At 45.6% G+C, this 22131-nt stretch overlaps 1 protein-coding gene across 2 annotated transcripts in view; it reads left to right on the top strand.

Moving 5' to 3' along the window:
• Positions 1 to 15501, top strand: part of ZFYVE1 (zinc finger FYVE-type containing 1) — a gene marked incomplete at both ends in the record, with an annotated part of 37229 nt that extends 21728 nt beyond the window's left edge. The window contains 8 exons of one of the 2 annotated variants that reach the window (XM_084239567.1): positions 6446 to 6552; positions 9217 to 9325; positions 9815 to 9912; positions 10045 to 10120; positions 12174 to 12344; positions 12974 to 13154; positions 13657 to 13770; positions 15269 to 15501. In XM_084239567.1, the coding sequence (XP_084095693.1) occupies positions 6446 to 6552; positions 9217 to 9325; positions 9815 to 9912; positions 10045 to 10120; positions 12174 to 12344; positions 12974 to 13154; positions 13657 to 13770; positions 15269 to 15501 (1089 nt within the window). Of the gene's footprint in view, positions 1 to 6445; positions 6553 to 9216; positions 9326 to 9814; positions 9913 to 10002; positions 10121 to 12173; positions 12345 to 12973; positions 13155 to 13656; positions 13771 to 15268 lie in introns of both variants that reach the window. The other variant, XM_084239566.1, reaches the window with a different exon arrangement.
• Positions 15502 to 22131: the final 6630 nt, after the last annotated feature.

Here is a 22131-nt window from a genome sequence, read left to right as displayed (position 1 = left end):
GTCCTGGTGGGTGGTCCTGCCTTCTTTTTCACAGAGAGCCTGCCACCTGGTGGGAGCTGTCCCCTCAGCCTTGACAAGTGCAGTGCAGCCCATTGATGCCCTCAAGGATCAATGTGTTGCACCTTCTTTATCAAATAGGATCTTAGGCCTCACAGGTGTCTGGGTACGCGGTAATCACTGTGGTGGATTTTATCACCACACCCCTATAGTGGTACAGCTGGCCTCCCCCTCCTGCATTCTTACAGCCATCAACAGAAATCACAAGGACAGTGGCATTGGGGGGAAAAGAATGAGGTAATTGAAAACTGATGTGTGGTGTTACTGATTTATTGAAAATTGCCAGTCTAGAATTGGTTGGGCATCTCAATGCAATTTTATCACATATGCATTGGGTGAACATTCCCTGGGCCCAATGAAACATTGGGTGAACATTCCCCGGGCCCAAGACTTTTGGGAAAAGTCTTCCCAAAAGATGTTTAGAAGTTGCTGATATCATTATGGGAATAAGACTTCTAATTTTAGGACTGTTCAGTGATCCACTTATATTTGTCTAGTTTATGTTCTCTGACTTAGATTAAGAATACATGCCAAGTGTAGAAAATGTGGATAATGGTAAAGTATAACTGAAAACAAAGACTATCCCTAATTTCGCCACCTAAGGATAGCCATTGTTAACATTTTAATGTGTGCCCTTACAGTGTATAGTGAACTGTGCATTAAAAAATAACTTTAAGATGTAAATTTGTAATCCTTTCCTCATATACCTTTATAAATGTCTTACTATATTATCACTGTTCACACTGTTCTATAATTTGCTTTTTTCATGTAATCATGAATCTTGGGTTATCTCTATATTAGAACATAAATGCCATCAGCTAGTTTGTTTATTTTATTTATTTATTTATTTTTAAAAGATTTATTTATTTATGCATACAAGATCTGGGGTACAGGCCAGAGGTGTGAGGGGTAAGAGGATTCACCAGAGACAGAGTGGGGACCAGAACAGGCAGACTGACTTACACTGCTGAGGGGAGCAGCAGGTGAGTCAGGAGAGGTCTGCTGCACCCAGCTCCCTGTCTGGGTCTCAAACTCATGCTGCAGTGGCTGCAGATAGCTTCATAGGTTGTGTCTTAACCCCTTCCATCATCAGGGAGGCCCCCATCAGATATTTTAAAAAATCATATCAGCTATATTGTATCAATGAGATTCTTCCTGATTAATGTCACACTTTCGGATTCAAAGGGGGATCCCAAAGTGCTACATTTCATGTTCATTATTTTTTTTTTAGATTTATTTATTTATACAAGAACTGGGGTACAGTCAGAGGTGTGGGAGGGTGAGAGAATTCACCAGAGACAGGGTGGGGAGCAGAACAGGCAGACTGACTTAAATACACTGCTGAGGGGAGCAACGGGCAAGGTAGGAGCCGTCTGCTGCGCCATGTGGGTTTCTCCCTGGCCGACTGGGAATCGAACCCGCGCTGCAGAGGCTGCAAACAGCTTCACAGCACTGCACTCAACTCACTGTGCCACCAGGGAGGCCCTCATGCTCCTTATTGAATAGGAAATAGGGATCTGGAAATGTGTTTAATCAGAAAGAATTCAGGTGAGGGGGGAAGAGAGAGATACTGACTTGCAGCCATTTTCTGCTCTCTGGCTTGGCCATGTGTTTTTTTTTTTTATATATTTTTTACATCATTTTTCATTTTTTTAAAAAGATTTTATTTATTCATTTATACAAGCACTGGGTACAGTCAGAAGCGCGGGAGGGTGAGAGAATTCACCAGAGACAGAGCGGGGAATAGAACAGGCAGACTGATGAAAAACACTGCTGAGGGGAGCAGCGGGCGGCAGGAGAGGTCTGCGAGCCATGTGGGACCCTCGCCTGGCGGCCAGGGATCAAACCGGCGCCGCAGAGGCTGTGGGTAGCCCAGCGCTCAACTGCTGCGCCACCAGGGGAGGCCCCTCATCATTTTTCATTTTTGCACAATGTATGCATTTTCGTCATGGGTATAGTCCCCATACAATTCCCACCCACCTTGTTTTCATCCTACTCCCTCCTCCCCCCCTGTATTGTGTCTCTGGTTTATAGTTGTTATTGATTTTGATTTTTACTTTATTATAATTAGTCTTTTTCCTGGTCCCTTATTTAGGTTTTCTAAATTCCTGCTAAGAGTGAGACCATCTGGTATTTTTCTTTTTCTTTCTTTGGCCATGTGTTTCTTGATTCATCCTGCTGACCTGGTCCTCACTTTTCTGCCTTTCAGTTACACTGTTGCCAGTCCCCTTTTTTCAATCTAGGTTATTACTTAGCTATTTACTCCTATGCTCAGGTTCCATGGCAGCAACAGCTCAGATATCCTTTCTCTGAGTAGGTAAATCTGCTTAAAGGAAAGAGATGCTCAGGTTCATATTAAATAGGACCATTGAATATTGAATTAACTGTTGTTGGTGTTTCACAGTTCTAAATATTGGGAGAACCATTTTAAAGTTGAATTCATATAGACTTTATCTAGCATATTCAAAATTTGTAACCTCTAAATGTAGACACTCTGACTTTCCAGTTCTGTAACATCAGGAAGCATTATTTTTATGAAGTTACTATATTTTCTTGGGAGGTGGCATTATTAATTACATAAGGGTGTCCAGCATGAATCAGAAAATTCACTGCTAGTGCTTGATCACTGGGGCAAACCTTACAGGTAGAGTAGAAAGAGCCTTATTGTTGCCAAAGCAACTGAAGTTTAAGATCACCGGGTTTCTAAGCAACCTTTTCCAGACTTGTTTCAAATGCTTTCCCAAGCTTTCCCAGTAGAGGCCCTTCCCCGCTTTCTCTTACAGCTTGGGACCTTAGGAGGCGGAGAGCCCAAGAAACCCTGGAATGATGTGAGGTTTGGAACTTTTGAACTAAGTGTATGGGTCAGGGGGTGCAATGTGTACCCTGGAAAGGAAAAATCTGGTTTTAGAGGAAGGAGGACAGTTTTTCTCTTTACCCTTGTATCTCAAACACACTGTCATCAACTTTTTTTTTTTTTAAACCGTTACATTCCTGTACTCTTGAGTCTTGTCCTCCTTCTGAAGCTCATTGAGGTCTGATTTATCACTAACTGCCAGCTCTTGAGTGACTTGTAAGGGCAGTGAAGGGTTTATCATGTTACCCAGCATTACTGAGGCCCGGGGCCAGCATCAGCAGTGCGCAGGCTGCTTTGAGTTCTGTCTCTGATGTCATAAGGGGTTACTGTTGCCTTGGCCAATATGAGCCAACAGTGACCTTGTCTAGGGCAGGCGACAGTGGAGGTTTCATGGGCCTATGCACCATGGGGATCAGGCTTCAGATTATTTCATGCCAAGTCTTGAGATTCTTAGAAATGCCCCCATTTTGCTGAAGAATTTTCAGAGATGTGAGCTATACTATGTGGAGCTGGAACTGAAAGACCCTAGTGCTGCCACAGGACTCAGTGTTACATTTACTGGAGGTGGTATCTACCCTGAATTCTTCCCAGCTGTTGAACTCACGCTAGATTTGATTGATTTCCTGAGGACAACTATTGCCTAGTTCTTGTGACAATCCTGCAGGCTGGCAAGACAGGGAGGCTGGCAGCAATTAAGCCCCCGGTTCCCAGCGAATTTTCTGGCTTTCTCTGGGCTCTTGCTGGCATTCTTTTCTGTAGTCAGTTGTCCACCCAGGGCCATCCTCTGTCTCTGAGTGACGCCGCCCGTATAGTCCTGACCTCTAGGCTCAGGTGTGCACACTTACGCATGCGCACACAACCATGCTCTGGTGTTCACAATCAGGCACACGTGCCCTGTGCCCACATTCCCAAGTGCCTTCCGTGTTAACGCGATCAAATTTGCAGGTGATTGCCACAGATTGCCACAGTGGCGCAGAAATCCTGGTTAACTTACTTACCCTACACTAGTCCTTACAGTTGCCTGTTTAAAAGGAAAAACTCGGGGTTTAAAAATGCTTTTCTTTGGTTTTCCCTATACCACTTTAGTGGCTTCTCTATTGTTTAATTATCCTCCCCCCCACCTTTTTATCACCTCATCAGATGCATAAGCATCTTTTTTCAGATAGTCACCCACAAATGCAAGTATCCATGAAGACCAATAAGCTATCACGGAAAGGGGAGGTTCTTAGATCTCCCGTGCTTCTTAGTAATGATTAGGTAATGAAGGTATTTGTCGAAGAAATGAGAAAATTGTCTGCATTAAAAACCAATACAAATGTTAATAATGGCAGGTGGCCTTTTTTGAGCTTCTTAATCTGGTACCTGCTTCATATGGGTAACCTCATTTGATCCTCAAAGTACAATCCATGAAGACCCTTCTTGAGAAAGGTATGGCCAGCACTGCCTTTTATCAGGAAATAGGGACTGAGAAAGTGCAGAGCTGCCACCTGCAAGTTGAAATGACTTGGGGGTAAGCTTCCTGTTCTATTTATGCAAGTTTTCCATTTAGCTTCATCTTAAAGTCATTTGCTTTTTTAAATAAAGGTAACTTCCCAAATCTTATAGTGAATTGATGCATTAGGAAGATAACACTAGTCCCACCAGCTATCCCCAGAGAATTATGCATACACCTGTTTGAGAATATAGCCTCAAGTGTTACTAGTAATTAGCCAATCAGGGAGTAGTTAGCCTTAAATTTGAGAAGAGCTGTTGTTCTGGAATGAAGCCTAGTGCAGCGGCAGGGCCAGGGTGCAGGGTGCGGAGCCGTGGCCAGGGGCTGTGCTTGGGGGCTTGCTTGGGCTGGAGCACTCATTCCAAAGGTCTTAGTTGAGTACCCACTAGGACCTTTACTAGGATTTGGTGGTGGATATAAAGGTATGGAACTTCTTTCACGGTGTTTATGATCTGGTTAGGGAGGTAAACTATATTTTACAGGTCCATACCTTTGCCTTATCATCTAATTACTTAAGACCTAGTTCAGGTGTCGAGTACAGTAGCTCTTCAGAGAAGGCAGAGTAGAGTGGTTGAGCAGGTTTCGTGGAATTGGTGAGACCAAAAAATCCCAGATTAGTCACACTTAGAAGTAGGAGAGAGGAGAATCGCCACCTGGTCAGCTGGGCTGGCGGGATGTTGTTTTATGGGTCTGTGTATCATGCTTGCAGGTGAACTTGAATGCCCTTAGACAAGTTTTGCTCCCCCAGTTTGACACATTCCTTGCTGCTACTCTTTTTATTCTGGGCCATACACCTTTGGAAACACTTAAGTTTGCAGCTTGCGGTGTTACAACTTCACTGAAAAATGGAATTTTATTTTTATTATATTTTAAAGATTTATTTATTTATGCATACAAGAGATGCGGCGGGGGTGAGAGGATTCACCAGAGACAGAGTGGGGAACAGAGCAGGCAGAGGTCTGCCTTGCCTTGTGGGTTGTTTTCTGCCTGGCAGGGGATCCACCTTGTGCTGCAGAGGCTGTGGATCACTTCATAGCGCAGTGCTTAACCCCTTGCGCCACCAGGGAAGCCCGAAAAATGGAATTTTAACAAAAAAGTTCTCATTGAAGTTCTTTTCAGAGCTTGAAAACCTTAGTTAAACTGAATCTGCTCCTTTTCCAAATCTCATTGTTAAAATTTGTTTTGTTCATTTACTCAAGGAAGTAATGCTGTGTCATTTTGTCTTGGGACACTTTTCCTTGAATGGTATCTGACTATCTCAGAATGGAAGACTAAGTTAGAAACTTGGAACGGTGGGCATTTCATCACTTTTAAAACCTGGAAAGTCCATTTCTGTTTAATTTTTATAAAACTTTTCCCACTGCATATTACTAAGGCCTGGAGGGGAAAAAAATCAGCCTGAAGAGTACTTTCAATACAATGAGAGAAATGTTTTGATTAAAATTTCCAGCTTGCTTCTAGTTTGCTTCTTGGCGTCTATTTGGCCATTTGTTGTTTTTCAGGTTAGACAGTTGATAAAAGGTTGCCAGCCACTGCAATAATTCTCTCCTGTTTTTTTGGCTGATGACATTTCTTCTGCGTCTAGATAGCACCGTGGCTAGTAAACTCCCCTTGAGCACCTATGGTTCACGTAGGCTGGAAGCCTGGGAAACCTGCTGCTGCTTTTCAGCTCTGCCTCTCTGACATAAAGACCATCATTCTCTCGAGTCTTGGTTTCTTGGTCCCAGCTTCATAAAGATGGAATGGGCAGTAGGCCATATCTGTGAGGGCCTTGAGCAGAAGACTGAGTGTGTGAGGGGTGGATACCCTCCAGGTAATTGGGAGAGAACAGTAACTTTGTCTGATTACTTCTGACCTCTTGGGCAATGGGCTGGTTCTTTCTGACATTTCCTGTGAGTTGGTACAAGTCAGGCCAAGAAGGTTGAGGGTAAAGAGAAGTCACTAGGTTTCTGAAATGTGCCAGTAGTGAGGGTATTTAGAAAGGCAAGTAGTGGAAGAGTCGAAGCCCAAGCACCTCACATGCCGCCCTCCCTCCCTGGCAGGCCCTGAGCGACCGCTTCAGCGGTGAGATCCCCGATGACCAGATGGCACACAGCTCCTTTTTTCCAGATGAGTACTTCACCTGCTCCTCCCTGTGCCTCAGCTGTGGGTAAGTGAGGTGGCTATCGTAATCCCTCCCTTGCCCCCTGCCTTCTTGGGATAGAGACTTAGAATGGTGCTTCTCAGACTTGGGTGTGCCTGCAAATCACCCAGGCTTAGGTTAAATCACAAATTCTCATTTAAAGATGCTGTAGGGCCTGAGATACTATATTTCCAACAAGTTGCTTAGGTGACTCTGGTGGTCCAGCTTTGAGTTGTGGGGGATTTGAGGACACATGGTTATGAAGAACCACCTGAAGGGTGGGGAGCAGAACAGTTGGATCTACTGAAATATGCTGCTGAAGGGAGCAGTGGGTGAGACAGGAGAGGTCTGCTGCGCCACATGGGCTAGCTCCCTGGCCAGAGTCGAACGCATGCTGCAGTGGCTGGTTTGGGTATTTTTTTTTTAAAGATATATTTATTTATACAAACACCTGGTACAGTCAGAAGCGCGGGAGGGCGAGAGAATTCACCAGAGCCAGAGCGGGGAGCAGAGCAGGCAGAAGGACCGAAGTACACTGCTGAGGGGAGCAGCGGGTGGCAGGAGAGGTCTGCGCGCCATGTGGGACCCTCCTCCGGTGGCCGGGGAGCAGCCGGGGATCGAACCGGCACTGCAGAGGCTGCGGGCAGCTTCACAACCCAGCGCTCAACCGCTGCACCACCGGGGAGGCCCGGTTTGGGTATTTTTTATGGCAGAAAACTTTAGGTTTCCTGTTTGTCCATGTTTCTTCTACCAGGGCTTTTGATGTTAAACATTCCATTTATTTAACTAATATTTGAGTACCCAGTATGTGCAAAAGCACTGCGACAAGTATTGATCCTAGTTGATTCCTTTTACTATAATGGCAAAAGCCTGGAGCACATTAGTGTTATGCAGGGAGCTTTCAAAATGATCACAGCCTAGGCCTCACCTCCAAAGATTCTCACTGAAGGAGCATGGGATGGGGCCTCAGCATCTGTGTATTTAAAAGGCTCCTCTGGTCATTCTAATGTGTAACCTGAGTTGAGAGCATTGTTAGCGCAGTCCTTGTCAACTGCCAGCTGTGAGCACATTGCCTTGGGATTTTGGCAAAATGCAGATTCTGCATCAGCGGATCTGGGTGAGTTTGCATTTCTGCCAAGCTTGCAGGTGATAATGGTGCTGCTGGTCCGTGGACCCCACTTTGTTATGGGGGATTAGAGCAGTGATTCTCTAATTTTAGCATGCATCAGGAAAACCTGAAGAATGTGTTAAAAGAGATCTTTAGGCCTTACCTTGATAGTTTCTGACTCAGTACATCTGACAGAGGTCCTGAGAATTTGCGTTACTAATAAGCTCCTCGCTGAGGCTGGTGTTTGTTTGGAGACCACTCTTTGAGAATCACAGATAATTTGAGCTATTGGTGGCTATTAAACCACAGTCTGGTGACATGTCTGTTGGTATCCAGGGGATTTAGATGTAGCATGTCAAGGTCAGATTGCAGTCTCTATGTTCTGCAGACACTCCCCTTGACCTCTGAATTGTCTTTGCTCAGCTCAGGACCACATTTGGCCTTCTAGAGGAGAGATGGGCGCCTACTTCTCTTATAAATTTAATTTTTTTCTTTTTTTTGCATTTCCTGCAGGGTATTGAACTGCCTTGACTCTGATCTTTTATTTATTTATTTATTTTTAAAGATTTATTTATGCATACAAGAGCTGGGGTACAGGCCAGAGGTGTGTGGGGGGGGAGAGGATTCACCAGACAGAGTGGGGAACAGAACAGGCAGACTGACCAAAGTACCCTGCTGAGGGGAGCAGTGGGAGAGACCGGAAAGGTCTGCCTCGCCATGTGGGTTTCTCCCTGGCGGGCCGGGGATCGAACTCATGCTGCAGAGGCTCCAGAAAGCTTCATAGGTTGCATCTTAACCCCTTGTACCACCAGGGAGGTCTGGACTCTGAACTGTTGAAAAGGATTTGGACTGTTCCATCTTGGGTAGGGAGAGCTAAGGATTATTTTTGGAGCCTTTGGTTTGGAAAGGGAAGTGGGATATTGTGTGTGACTTACCTTTTTATCCACAAGCCCAGGAGGGGGGTGGGGCATAGACTCTGTCTGATCATCACTTTTCTATTCTAACTGAGCTGCACCAGGGTTTCTAGAACTTTCCCTTTTTCATAGTGAAATTCTGAAGCCCTCATCTGTTTTTTTGCATTGTCAGGATGGCAGAGCTTGATTTTCATTCAGAGGTTTTCTTATTCAGCTTAAGCCTCCTTTCAAATGAATTGCCAAATTTTGGGGGTTGGTTTTTGTTTTGCCTCTTGGCAACCTGCTCTGGTTAAACCTCCCAATTTATCCTGTTAGGGTTTTTCACTTTCTTGAGAGCCATTCAGGTTACATGTCTTGTCTGGGTGTTTCCTGGCTCCTCCATTCCTACGGAGGACCAGGTATTTTTCCCAGAAGAGATTTCTTCTTCCCCTTTTCTTCTCAGACAAGAGTAATAGTTTCTCTGCCTTTGTAAGTGCTACTGATCACAAGTGCAAGAGAGGCGTGTGGGTTTTTGAGACAATTTGCCCTGCCCTCTCTTGTGTTCAGCATCCAGGGCCTAGTTAATGATGGTCTTTTTCAGGCCGGTGTCTGGTTCAGGGTCAGATTCATTTGCCTAAGTGTCATTGGCCTCTTTAACTGCCTCATTGTCAGTGTTTGGGCTTCACTCAGGGCCGGATGTAAGAACAGCATGAACCACGGGAAGGAAGGTGCACCCCATGAGGCCAGTAGCCGGTGCAGATACTCCCATCAGTATGACAACCGAGTTTTTACCTGCAAGGTGAGTCCTTAGCGCTTGTTCCTGTCCAGCACCTAGCTTAATACTCACTCTCTTGGTTGGGAAAGACTGGCTTGGGACTGCTCTTTGCTACAGTACAAAGAATTTGGTATTCACTTTGAATACCTGGGAACATCTCCCTGGCACGTCTTTGTTGCTGGGACTCCTTGGTTATATTTTAAAGCTTATTTTCCCCCTTTTCTGGTTTGCTTGTATGCAAATACTTATAAACATTGACCCTTTGTTTTTGAGAGAACTGTTCTTGAATCATTTCTCCTGTCTGTGACGGGGTATAATTTACAGCTCAATTTCGGGCCTTGATGGGCATACATTCAGAGCAATGGAGCAGTGGCTTCTTTAGAGAATGAATTTCCTTATGATGTTAAACTTGGGATCTGGATAGTTTGTGGGGAGGGGAGCTGACTGGGGAAGTAAGGCAGCAACGGGGACTGGCAAATAGGGAAGCAGCTGGCACAGTGTTCCGTGTTTCAGGCCTGCTATGAGAGAGGCAAGGAAGTCAGCGTAGTGCCCAAGACATCTGCTTCCACCGACTCCCCTTGGATGGGTCTTGCAAAATACGCCTGGTCTGGGTGAGTTTAAATGATCAGCTAAGGGTTGTTTGGGTCGTTTGTCTTCCCAGCACCTGGCTGGGTAACAGCATCTGTTTGCCTTCCTTGCAGGTATGTGATTGAATGTCCAAACTGCGGAGTGGTCTATCGGAGCCGGCAGTACTGGTTTGGGAATCAAGATCCTGTGGATACTGTCGTGCGGACAGAGATCGTGCATGTGTGGCCTGGAGTAAGAACTGTTACTTTCCTTCTTGTCATTCAGTTATCCTGTGTAAGGAAAAGTGGAACTTGATTATTAGCATTAAAGTTAACCATGAATTTCAAAATTTCAAAATTTTGGAAGGCCTAAATCAGAACTATTCTTGTTCTGGAGCCTTAAATATTTTCATTTCTTTTTGTATAAATATTAGATGCACAAGTTTGAATTTAAAACTATTCATAATTATACTGCTTTAGCAAATATAACTATTTTCTTATATTCCCTATTCATTTTCCATACATGTTGTTTTTATAGATTCAGTTACAGTTTACCTGCCATTTATCTTTTTTTCAATACCACAACTTTATTTTCCACATTGCTTCCACTTTCTATGATTCTCATTTATTGCACTCTAGCATAATGTTAGTGCTGTGGTTTGAACCTCCATTCCCTTCTTTTTGAACATTCATAAAGGTTATGATTTTTTAATTCTATAATGACCATCTTCTCTTAAGACAATATTTATTTTGGGGAAATTTTCCTGAAATATATTCTATAAATGGAGCCATTGTTACTAGTCTTTATTATTTTTTTTTTTAAAGATTTAAAAAAATTTTATTTATTTATACAAGAACTGGGGTACAGGCCAGAGGCCCGGAAGGGTGAGAGAATCCATCAGAGACAGAACAGGGAGCAGAACAGGCAGAAGGACCACAGTATACTGCTGAGGGGAGCAGTGGGCGAGACAGGAGAGGTCTGCGATGCCATCTGGGAATCTCCCTGGCTGGCCGGCAATCGAACTGGCGCTGCGGAGGCTGTGGACAGCTTCACAGTGTGGTGCTCAACCCACTGCGCCACCGGGGAGGCCCTGTTACTAGTCTTTAAATTTGACTTTCGATTCAAGATTTTGGAAAAAACAAACCTGTTGGTGAGATATTCTGTGGTGCTTTCGTTCTGTATCAAACCACTCTTCACGCTTGGAATTACCCATCCTTGTAACACGTTCCAAACTTCCCTCAGGGAGCAAAGAAGCAATTTTCCCTAAGGGACCTATTTCACTTTGGGTTATGCCTGAGGCTGGGAGATTCCCAAAGTGACAGGTGAACTGGACGGCCAACCTGCACATCTACCTTTGGAGCGTTCCGGGACCCTCAGTTACCATAAGACTGAAGATTTCCTTATTTGATTTCTCTTGTTTCATTTCTCTTCTTTCCAGTTTCCAGGCCCACTGAGATTTGTTACTACATTGTGGTCTCATTTCTGGAACCCACCCCACTTGACATGATGGTCCAAGCCATCCTTTCCCAAGGATGTAGTGTGGCCTTGAAACTAGTGTAACTTTCTCACTAGGCTTCCATGTTAACAATCCTGATTTTTAATCTGTTAGTTTTTCCTGTGGAAGCCATTTTCTCTATGGTTAGTTTATATTCTAAGAAAACAGTTATATCATAGTTTAATTTTAGTCTGCATTCTTCAGTCTGTGGGGCTGTAGAAATACATGCTTTTCCTCTTCTGTCACTCATGCCTTCATTCATTATTTCCACATATGCTGTTGAGTACTGTATGTCTAGAATTGAACTAGATACTTAGAGAAATAAAAAAATATAAAATACAGGTTATTCTCAGACTTCACAGTGTAATGGGGAGTCGAATATGGAAACAGATAATGTACTTACATGTGAAATAGAATTGCTAGAGATGCACAGTATTAGCGGAACTGAGAGGATGGGCTCCTTACTGGGGTGGGGGGCTTTCTGGAGGAGATATCATCTTTACCTGAGTAGCTCCTGAATTATGTATCTTGCTTACGGGAAAAAGTTAAGTCCTGAATTGAACAGCTGTGCATCATGTCTAGAGTCACCCATGAAGAGAATAAATCAGTGGTGACGTGTGTGTGTGTGTGTGTGTGTGTGTGTGTGTGTGTTACATTGTCTAGAGCCAGGAGGATTCCTGGTCTGTCTCCATTCTACTCTATGGGGGTTGTGGTTCTGAGTAGACCACAGTGAGTGTACAACTCAGCAGACACTCCTTTGCCCCCTTTCTTTTACTCCGAGTATGATGGGAGCCTGCGTTTTTATTTCAGACTGATGGATTTCTGAAGGACAACAACAACGCTGCCCAGCGCCTCTTGGATGGCATGAATTTCATGGCTCAGTCAGTGTCTGAGCTTAGCCTTGGGCCCACCAAGGCTGTGACTTCGTGGCTGACCGACCAGATTGCCCCTGCCTACTGGAGACCCAACTCCCAGATCCTGGTATGGTGGGACAGGCCACCTCTGTACCCCTAGCACGGCCATTCTGCTTGTGCTGCTTTGCCCTGTGCTAAGCTTGTTCTGTGAAGGAGGCTCAGAATTTCTCTCAGTCAACTTAGTTCCTGATGTGTTGGAAAAAGTGGGATGTATTCAGGACAGCCATTGTCTTCAGCGCCCCCTAATTTCCCTTTATGTTATCCCACAAATATTTTCTTAGTGGTGGATTTTAGTTTCCTTACCTGCAAGGGCCGATTATTATTGGCTGGAAGTCTGAGGCCATAGATACAGAGTCTGGAGCAAAGAGGGTCTGTTGAGGTCATTTTTGAAGAAGTTCTGATAAAAATGAATTCTCGTTATTTTTCTGGCTAGAATCAGCATAGTCCCTTCTGAGAACTCTGACTTAGCCAAATATGTTTGAGGTGCTTCTCTTGGCATTTTTTTGAAAAATGTGATAATCATAACTGCTTCAGCGGGGGTGTTGTGTGTGTGGAGGTCTTAGGTTCCCTTTCTTAGGACTGACGGGTTCTGCTATTCCACAATGGTCCTGTGGTCCTCCCCCTGGGTCGCATTGACTTTCTCAGCTGAGCAGACATGAATGATACCTGCCTCTGTTTGTTTTGGGTTTGGAACAGAGCTGCAACAAGTGTGCTACATCCTTTAAAGATAACGACACCAAGCATCACTGCCGGGCCTGTGGGGAGGGCTTCTGTGACAGCTGTTCATCCAAGACCCGGCCAGTGCCCGAGCGGGGTTGGGGCCCTGCACCCGTGCGGGTGTGTGACAACTGCTATGAAGCCAGGAATGTCCAGTTAGGTAACGTGGGGCCCTGGAGCTGCAGGGGTGGAGGGAGGCACCTCCCTCCTGGCACTGGGTGTCGGGAACTGGACTTCCACACGTCCCAGCACTGTTCCGAACGACATCAGTCTTCTGAGAGCAACTGCTCCGCTGGTCTAGGCCAGTCATCCTCTAAGCTCTTTGTCAGCAGAGCCTCCCCCATGTGCTATTCCTCAGGGGATTCAACTGACATGCCTTAGACTGAACCTTTTCCCTGGAGGTTGTAGGTCATGCACCTTTCTGGCTTACTTTAAAGGAAGGTTATAAAATGGCTCCCGAGGACTGAGAGTAAACTGATAGATGTCACCTAGTTTCAGGATCTTGGCTGACCTGACCCACAGCCCAGACCCTCACGATCATTGCAGCTCAGCACAGTGGTCCCCTGGGTAAAGAATTCAGAAGTGTTCTACTTTTGCCCCCTGGTTTTTCCATTTGGAAATTGACTAAGAGGTGATGGCTTTTCCTCCATTGTTGTCTACAGATGTGACGGAGGCACAGGCAGATGATGAAGGCGGGACGCTGATAGCTCGGAAGGTGGGCGAGGCTGTGCAGAACACTTTGGGAGCCGTGGTGACAGCCATTGACATACCACTAGGTGGGCCTGGCAGTGCTTCTCTTGGTTGTAGTGGATGTGGGATGAGGGGCTTTGGAGTGCCCTGGGCTGTCATTTTGGCAAAGGCTTGCTGACTTAGATGGAGTTGGGCAGCAAGGACTAAAAATTTATATCTGCTTGCTTCTGCTGATTCCGTCGTAGTTTCACATTTATTTCTGGAGCCAGCCTCTTCTACTATCTATTGCTACATAACGAACTACCTGAAAATGTTAGGACTGAAAACCACCATCATTTTATCAGGTCTCACAACTTTGAGTCAGGAAGCGTAATTATCTGTTCGAAATGGCATTGCCTGGAGCTACTGCCTGATAATCTAGTATGCCGGCTGGGCGGGCTGGACTTGAGGGATCAAGCCAACCTCACTTACCATGCTGGGTGCCTTGGCAGGGGCACCTGGTAGCTGGGCTGAGTAGGGCCCTGCTCTTCTCCGTGTCTTCTCCAGGTGTCTCCTTGTGGCCTCTCCAGTGGTGGTTCTTGCATGATGGCTCAGGAGTCTAAAAGCTGATGTTCCAAGAGACAGGAAGTAGAAGCTACCAGTCTTTCCAGGCCTGGGCCTGGAAACTGGCTCTTGTGTAGTCTGTTGTAGTCACAGGGCCTGCCTAGATCCAAGGGAAGGGGCAGGAACTTCAGAGTTTGGGGATATGTCAAAGAATTTGGGGCTCCCTTTAATCCCCACAATAGCCAAACTAGTACTGATTTAGGATTTAAAATGGCTATTCAGCTCCAGTTGTTGTGAAAGAGTGTCAGGATTGGCAGGAGAGGAAGGGAAACCAAATCATGTTGGTAGAGGGTTTGGGCAGGTTTGGTGGGCCTAGAGTAGTTTGGCCGATTGCAGGGGAGAGACCTACAACTCCTGGGTGGATGGTGATGAAAACAACTGGATCAGATAGTCATTGTGGCTCACAAAATGAGAAGATGATGAGCTTTCCACTCAAGAGTGTAGGGATAGGTTGATATGCCCAAGCTTCAAGCTCTGGTTGCATCTGCCCTCAGGGTAACTGGAGTGGCAGGGGCTGCCCTTGGCATAGGGGCAGCCCCTGGGTGTTGGGTCCCAGTGTGTTGACATGTTATTTCTTTTAAAAAGATGAATAAGCCAAGACCCCAAGAAGTTAATAACCTCTCAATCCTGCAGGTTTTAGTTAACTCATGCTCAATGGAATAGGGATTTCAGCGACGCTATGTCCTGACCCTGAAGTCTGGACTTTCATATTTACTCCACTGGTTCCTGTGACAGCTGTACTTTAGGATGAGCTGGAGGGCTTAATAGATGTACAGAAATAGCAACACCTAGCCCCTAGCCCCAAAGATTCTGATCTGGGTGGTATGGGATCAAGGCTGGGTGTCTGTGTGTTTGAAAAGCTCTAGTCTCTGTGCACATGGGTTGTGAGGTAGTGAAGTGTCTGCAGGTGCCTTCCTGCTCAGTGGTCTTGGGGTGTTGGGTTTTGTGTGTCCCTCCTATCGTGGTTCCTTCCTGCCGCAGGTCTAGTAAAGGATGCGGCCAGGCCGGCGTACTGGGTGCCCGACCATGAGATCCTGCACTGCCACAACTGCCGGAAGGAGTTCAGCATCAAGCTTTCTAAGCACCACTGCCGGGCCTGCGGACAGGGCTTCTGTGACGAGTGCTCCCATGACCGCCGGGCTGTCCCTTCTCGAGGCTGGGACCATCCTGTCCGAGTCTGCTTTAACTGCAATAAAAAGCCCGGTGACCTTTAACCCCAGCTCCCGCTCCAAGTCCTTCACAATTCCTTAGGTTCTCAGGGTTAGAAACAGAAGTCGCATTGAGGTAGGCCCTCCTCCCGGTCACCTAACGTGGTGTGTGTCCTCTCTACTGATCCCGGGGCCACTTTCCCTTGGTGGAGGGTGGGGCAGACAGCAAGCCAGGGTGAGCCTGGCAGCAGGCCCGAAGGCATGAATAACCCCTGGGGCAGGGCAACAGCTTATTGTAAAGGGGAATGAACCTGAACCCATTGCATTTATGTCAGTTAATAATATACACATATGCACCCACATATACCTGTGAAAGGAACTTGGAGTGTATTCAGGCTGCTGCTGTCTGCAAAGACTAACCAGTCTGTCCCCAGCACAGGGATAAGGTGGCGGTGGCAGCAGGTCTTCCCACAAAACCGAGCCAGGTCCAAAGCCACTACGTTGATAGTCACCTGTTGCTGCTTTTCTCCTATGCTTGCCTTTTCCTTTCCCGCCTCGCAGCAGCCTGGGGAAGCGAGAGTCCTGGCAGCTTCTTTCTTGCACTAGTGTAAAGGGAGTCTGCCTGGGCCCTCTGGAGTCGAATCCCAATTCTTGGCCTAAGCTTTTCAGTCAGAGGCCACCCAACTTAGTGTGCAGGTCACCGGGGTGGGTGGAGGGTGAGGGGTAGGGTCTTCGGCCCTGAGAAGTCAAAATGCAGGTGAGGTGATGTTCCCTGTACCTGGGGGGAGCACAGAAGGAAACTGGCCTCCCTGCAGTGTCTCCCGCTGTCTGCATCCACCCGGCTTCTGTAAAGGCTGCGCCCTGCTCCTAAATCAGAACACCTGCTTCTCTCCCCTCCAGCCCCCTTGAGCCCACCATCTGCTTCTGAGTGTTGCACTAGGATTTTTATTGCTTATTTTGAAGTGTCTTAATTCTTTGTTCCCAGACACACGACCCCTCTAGCTACTGGAGGGGTAATCATGAGAACTCTTCCAGGGAAACAGAGCACAGAATGGACTGTTAGTTGTTTTTTTAAGTATATATAACTATTTCAACAGATCATTAGAAAAAAATTCTCCTGTCCTTGCAAGAGAAGTCAAGTGAACTTTATTTCTCAAGATCTTGGACATCCGTATCTATCGTGACTGGAAAGAAACTTGTGCTGGAATCCTGTCATCATGGTGGAGTTTATCTTCAAAAGCCAAAAAAGACTTGAAAGTGACAGTTCTTAACGGTGGGGGGGGGAGGGGGTTGGGGGGGGGACCTTCAAGGAGGTGCCAGGTGTCATTCCTGGGGGGAATGTCTGAGGCAAGCCTTGGAATGTGTTGGTCCTTCTCAGACCCGCGCCCTTCCTGCCCTCCCCCCCCCCCCGTGGTCCAGTGACTGAGGCCCTACTCTAGAACTGTGTATTATCAAACATTATAAAGGAATCTTCCTGCTGAACATAGACTGTGCTGACTCTTCTTTACCTTCATCAGTAAATCTTGTGCTCTTTCTAGTTGATGGGAAAGTAGCTGGTGGCTTTAGAGCCACGTGAGAGCCATATTTCTAGGGTGGCAATATTTTCCCTGTAAATACCTCAGTTTGTTACACTAATAGTAACTTAAAAAACCATACTCATAGCCAAGTACTATAAAACCATTATCATACGGGTTTTAATCTCACCATGCCTGGATATGTTCGCTAACTGGGACCAGGAGCCTGGTCATGGATTTTCCTTTAGCGTGTGTGTGATAACTGATGGCCACAGAACTTTCTAGCAATTAGAGGGCTCCACATTTGCTCATTTACCACACTGTTGTCCTGCGCTTTTTTCTTCAGGTTTGCATAGCAGTTGTAGGACCAGATTGTTGCGGGGTACAGGGTCAGTTACGGGGTGAGGGAGCCGCAGCACCCACTGAGCTCACCAGCCTGACCCTGAGCTGTGATAGCAATTTTTTCTTTTTTTAATGAATCTTCCCATCAAGTGTAATTCTGCTGGGTGTGACTTGTTTGGGCATTGGGCAAAAGAGTACTGATATTTAGGTGACTATTACATGCTAAGCACTGTGTTAGGAGTTTTATGTTAGATAATTCCCACAGCCACGGGGGTGTAGGAGTAGGTAGGTAGGAGTAGTTAAGTTTCGATGTTGAATACAGATTCTGAAGCCCAGGTCGCCTGGCAAAGGCAGGCCCAATGACTTGGGTGATGCCATAGAGCTTCTGTTCAATTTCCCTCCCCCTTGTGGGTTCTGAATTGTTTTGCATCTCCAGATAAGATCAGGGGAAAAAAATCAAGGTACTTGCTACTGTTGTCTGGAGGGTTTTTTTTCCTAATAATTTTTGTTGTCTTTGGAGTTTTTCATGGTCAAGGACAGTGTAATGCTTCTCACTAAAAACAATGAAGAAACTTGCAGAGCAATTAAGCAAGTCAGGTTTATACAAGAGCTAGGTCTCTGTCCAAAAAAAAAAAAAAAAAGTAATTTGTAACCATTTTCAATGTCAGAAGCACTATCATTTCAGGAGAAAATTGAACCCACAATGTTAGCTTGCACCTATCATCACTAGTGAAATTAGTTACTGTGCAAAACCTGAGCTCTACCTTCTGTTAAATTACGCCATGAACTAAGCCACGTGGCATGGGGTGCGAGTTGGAGCCTAAGATTTCCCAGTCACCTCACCTCAGTCCAGGCTGCCCTGGGCCATTGCCAGCATCTGTATGTGTGCTTTTGCTTGGATTATGGTCTTGCAGAGACTGTCTTTTGCTCTTCCAACAGCTGCTTTTATTCAAATGAAGCCAAGAACACAAGTGGGTAAGGGGTAGAAGCAAGCAGGGCTGTGAGCAAAACTGGACAACCCCCCAGAAAGTCATCTGGAGGGGACAGGCAGCTGGTCTTGAGGGAAAAGGGGAAAATTAGATTTAACTGAACTGGAACTTAAACTTCCAGAGGAAAAGTAAAAATCCCATTCCAATAGATTCTTGGACTTGAGCAAAAGACCCAGCTGGCTCTGCCATTTGCTGGCAGACTTTGGGAAAATCACTTTTCACTTTTCAGTAAACTGTGTGACCACCTCCTTCCTAGGGTTGTAGGCAACAATGGTGACAAAAATTGGTCAACCAACCTACCAAGTAACTAGTTGGCAAGTATTGGGGAAACTAAGCTTCCTGGAGGTGTCATTGAAGCTGAGACTTAAAATTGGGACTTTTACAGATGAAAAGGAGTAGAGGATGACTTCAGCAGTCCTTGACTCATGGGTGTTCTGCGAGCACTTAGTGGCAGGTGGAGTTGGTGCATCAGGGTGAGGTATGCAGTGATCAAATATCAAAAGGCCACACATTTTATTCTGTGGCACAAGCAGCCCCTGAACAAGGGTCATTTAGACTCTTTCCCACGGCAGTGACTGTGCAGTAAGTGGCCTGTAAGGGCAGAGGAGTGGGCCGAGAGGCTTTTAGCAGCACACACAAGTGGAGACATGGATGTAGAAATTGAGTTTAGACTGAAATTTTTTGTAGATACGTGACAGTTCAGGACAGAAAGAGGGCTGAAAGGTAAGAGGGTCTAACTTGATCTCAAAGAACCTATTTGGGGACCCTTGTCAGGGACACTGAGAAGCTGCCCACCCTCTAGAGCAGCTGAATTCTTTCTAGAGTGACTCCATCGCAAGATGAAGTGTGAGGCTGGTGGGCATTTTTGATAATTAGCTTGTGCCACTGTCCCCTCATCTCTATTTAGAAAGTTATGAGCAAACACTGGGCCACTTAGTAAAAGGTTTTCCCTACCTAGCTTATCCACTCATTGTCTGCCTTCCATTGTCACCTGAGGAGTAGGTAAAATGCCCTGATAGATTTGTGTGAAAAATGCTTTCAGACCATATAACTTACTCATCTTTGGGGTACTGCTAACCAATAGGCCAAAATGCTTAATCAACTTCTCAGCTAAGTGGAACCTCTTCTCATTCAGCCTAGATCAAATGTTAAGAATGGTGACAGCAAACTAGGGATCAAGAACAAATTGCTGTTTAAACAAAATGTTTTGGGGGCCTCCCTGGTGACGCAAGGGGTTAAGATGCAACCTATGAAGCTATCGGCAGCCACTGCAGCACGAGTTTGATCCCCGGCCAGGGGAGCTACCCACATGGCGCAGCAGACCTCTCCCGATTCACCTGCTGCTCCCCTCAGCAGTGTATTTCAGTCAGTCTGCCTGTTCACTTCCCCACTCTGTCTCTGGTGAATCCTCTCACCACCTCCCCCACTCTGGCCTGTACCCCCAGATCTTGTATGCATAAGTAAATCTTTAAAAAAAAAGTTTTGAACACTCCCTCCCCTTTTTAAAGCCCAAGGGAAAATGAATTGTTGACAATTACATTCACCCAACAAGACACTTGGGCTCCAGCACAGCTGGAGCAGGTTGAAGTCTATGGGGATAGGGCCACCTATGTCGGAACTTACCTTGATATTCAAGTGGTCAGACGGGCACCACTGTTTGGGAAGAGATCAAATTTGGACCAAGTATCCCCCTCAGTAGAGAATAGTGGGGAAAACTCTGAGTTAGAGGTCTAAGACCTATGATTCTAAATTGCAGGGTCCTGGAATGAACTTAAGAGCTTGAGGGGGAAAAAAAGTACTGGATGGATGATGGTCATGGCTCAGCATTTATTATGCTTATTTGTGCTCTTGGGCAGGGGCTTGTCACCAAAATGTGTCCGGTAGTGACAGTAGCATCTCAACTACAGATTACTTCACTTGTATAGCTCATTTCCTGGGGCTTACATACAGGTCAGGAAGCTAGGGTTGCATTCTGGCAACAGGGACAAAATCTAAACACATAAGCATTTTGGTAATTTGCAAGCCTCTTACCCACTGGTGAGTGTCAGGAAAACCCACTAACATGGTGACTAAATACTGTGCAATTCCAGGATCATGTGGCTATGTTTACACCAAGTCACTTCCTGGTTTCCCCACAGCACTAGCTGCGACACATACCCAGTATTGTCAATGACTGGAGAAGCAGAAAGTAAAAAATGTGATCAGATCTCAAGTCTTCTGGTTCTAAGTCCCAGCTCTTTATATAACAGATCTGTGATCCAAGGCAAGTCACTTAATGTCTGTGCCTGGGCATCTCTACCTGTAAAAAATACTAACCATTTTTATCTTATTGATATTACTATACTGTCCTACCTTCTTTTTTTGATCAATTCATATAAAATGGGGAAAAGTTCTTTATTGTTTTTGTACAATGTAAATCTATCAGATGACCTATCTTATGTTTTCCAAATTCCCCCTCCCCCACCCTTTTCTTTTGGATTTGACTTGCAGTATTTTATGTTGTATTAGGGTCTTCGCAGGAAACATGTAACACTTGAGGGGAAATTGAAGAATTTAGCCTAAATGGTGACACATGCTCAGCTAGCAACAACAATGAGGTGCAAATTCTAGACACAGGTTTGAGGTGACAAATGGAGAGAAGTTACTGGAATCCAGCAGGAGCCATGCTGCAGTATAGTTGGTCTTGGGTGGAAGAACACAGCCAGAATCCCCCTCTGTCCAGCAGGAGGGGACCTAGGGAGTTAACAATCTCATCTCATAGTCCACCTACCTTCTGCTTTCCTGCTAGGTCCAGGGAGCCCACTCACTCAATCCACTGATCGGTGGGGAAGGGCAGAGTGGACCCGGAGGGAGGGCAAACAGAAGTGCTCCACAGAGCCGTTAGAGCTGGTCTCAGTCTCTTCCCTTTTTTAGCTTCACCCAAGATCTGAGTAGACCTCACTGTTGCTACAGCAGCCTAAGCCATATGACCTTCGAAATTATTAACTGAAGCAACACTCCACACCATAGTTCGTTCTAGTTTATTTTTTGGTAGAAAGATAAGAATATTTAGTACTTTGTATAAACATCTTTCAAACTGCTTCTTTTAGATTACAAAAAGTCAAAGCCAATTTTCTTTGAGATTAGGGTCCTTGAATCTGACAGTCAAATCATGATGATAGAAACAGGAACTGCTGTACCTAACATCTGGCATGTCAAGGCCTGTTAAAAACCCTTTCTATCTTAAGGTTCATCTCTCCTTCCATTGCATATGAATAATAAAATAACAGAGATCTGTTATTATCGAGTGAAATTACACAAGAAGGCTGGTTTAATGATTCCCAACTCCAGCCTTAAATCCTTCTCTAGAGACTCAGGGAAATGACTTCCCTCCTCTCTCCCCAGGTGGCTTTCTCAAGAACAGACGCCATGTCTTTCTGGAATCCAGGCACTGACTACTCTGGAAGTCTCAGCCAGTCTCATTATTTCTTGAAAGGGCTTTTGGTGAAAAGAAAAAAACCTTAGTTACTGCCAATTTTCAGCCCTTAGATTAATTTTTTGTTAAAAAAGTGTGTGTGTGGGTGGGTGGGTGGAGAGCTATGCTAAGGAATTGAATAAAAAATGGAAATAGATACAGATACCTTTTATGAAAAGGACTTTTAAGCTCTCTGAGCCCACAACTTAACTGAAATAACTTTACAAAAGTGGCTCCACATAAAACACAGCACCTTCTCCCCAGCAGCCAGATGAACAGGAGCTGCGCAGAGGGAGCACCCATTTAAAATGCCCTCACTGGAAACAGCACTGCGGCAGGGGTACAGCTACTCCATACTCCCTTAAGTCAAACCCACACTCCAGGCTGCACCTGCAAG

This window comes from Talpa europaea, assembly GCF_964194135.1.
Source record: "Talpa europaea genome assembly, chromosome: 8".
Classification (NCBI taxonomy): domain Eukaryota; kingdom Metazoa; phylum Chordata; class Mammalia; order Eulipotyphla; family Talpidae; genus Talpa; species Talpa europaea.
Note: the sequence above shows the minus strand (reverse complement) of the source record. Positions and strands in the feature narration are given on the sequence as shown.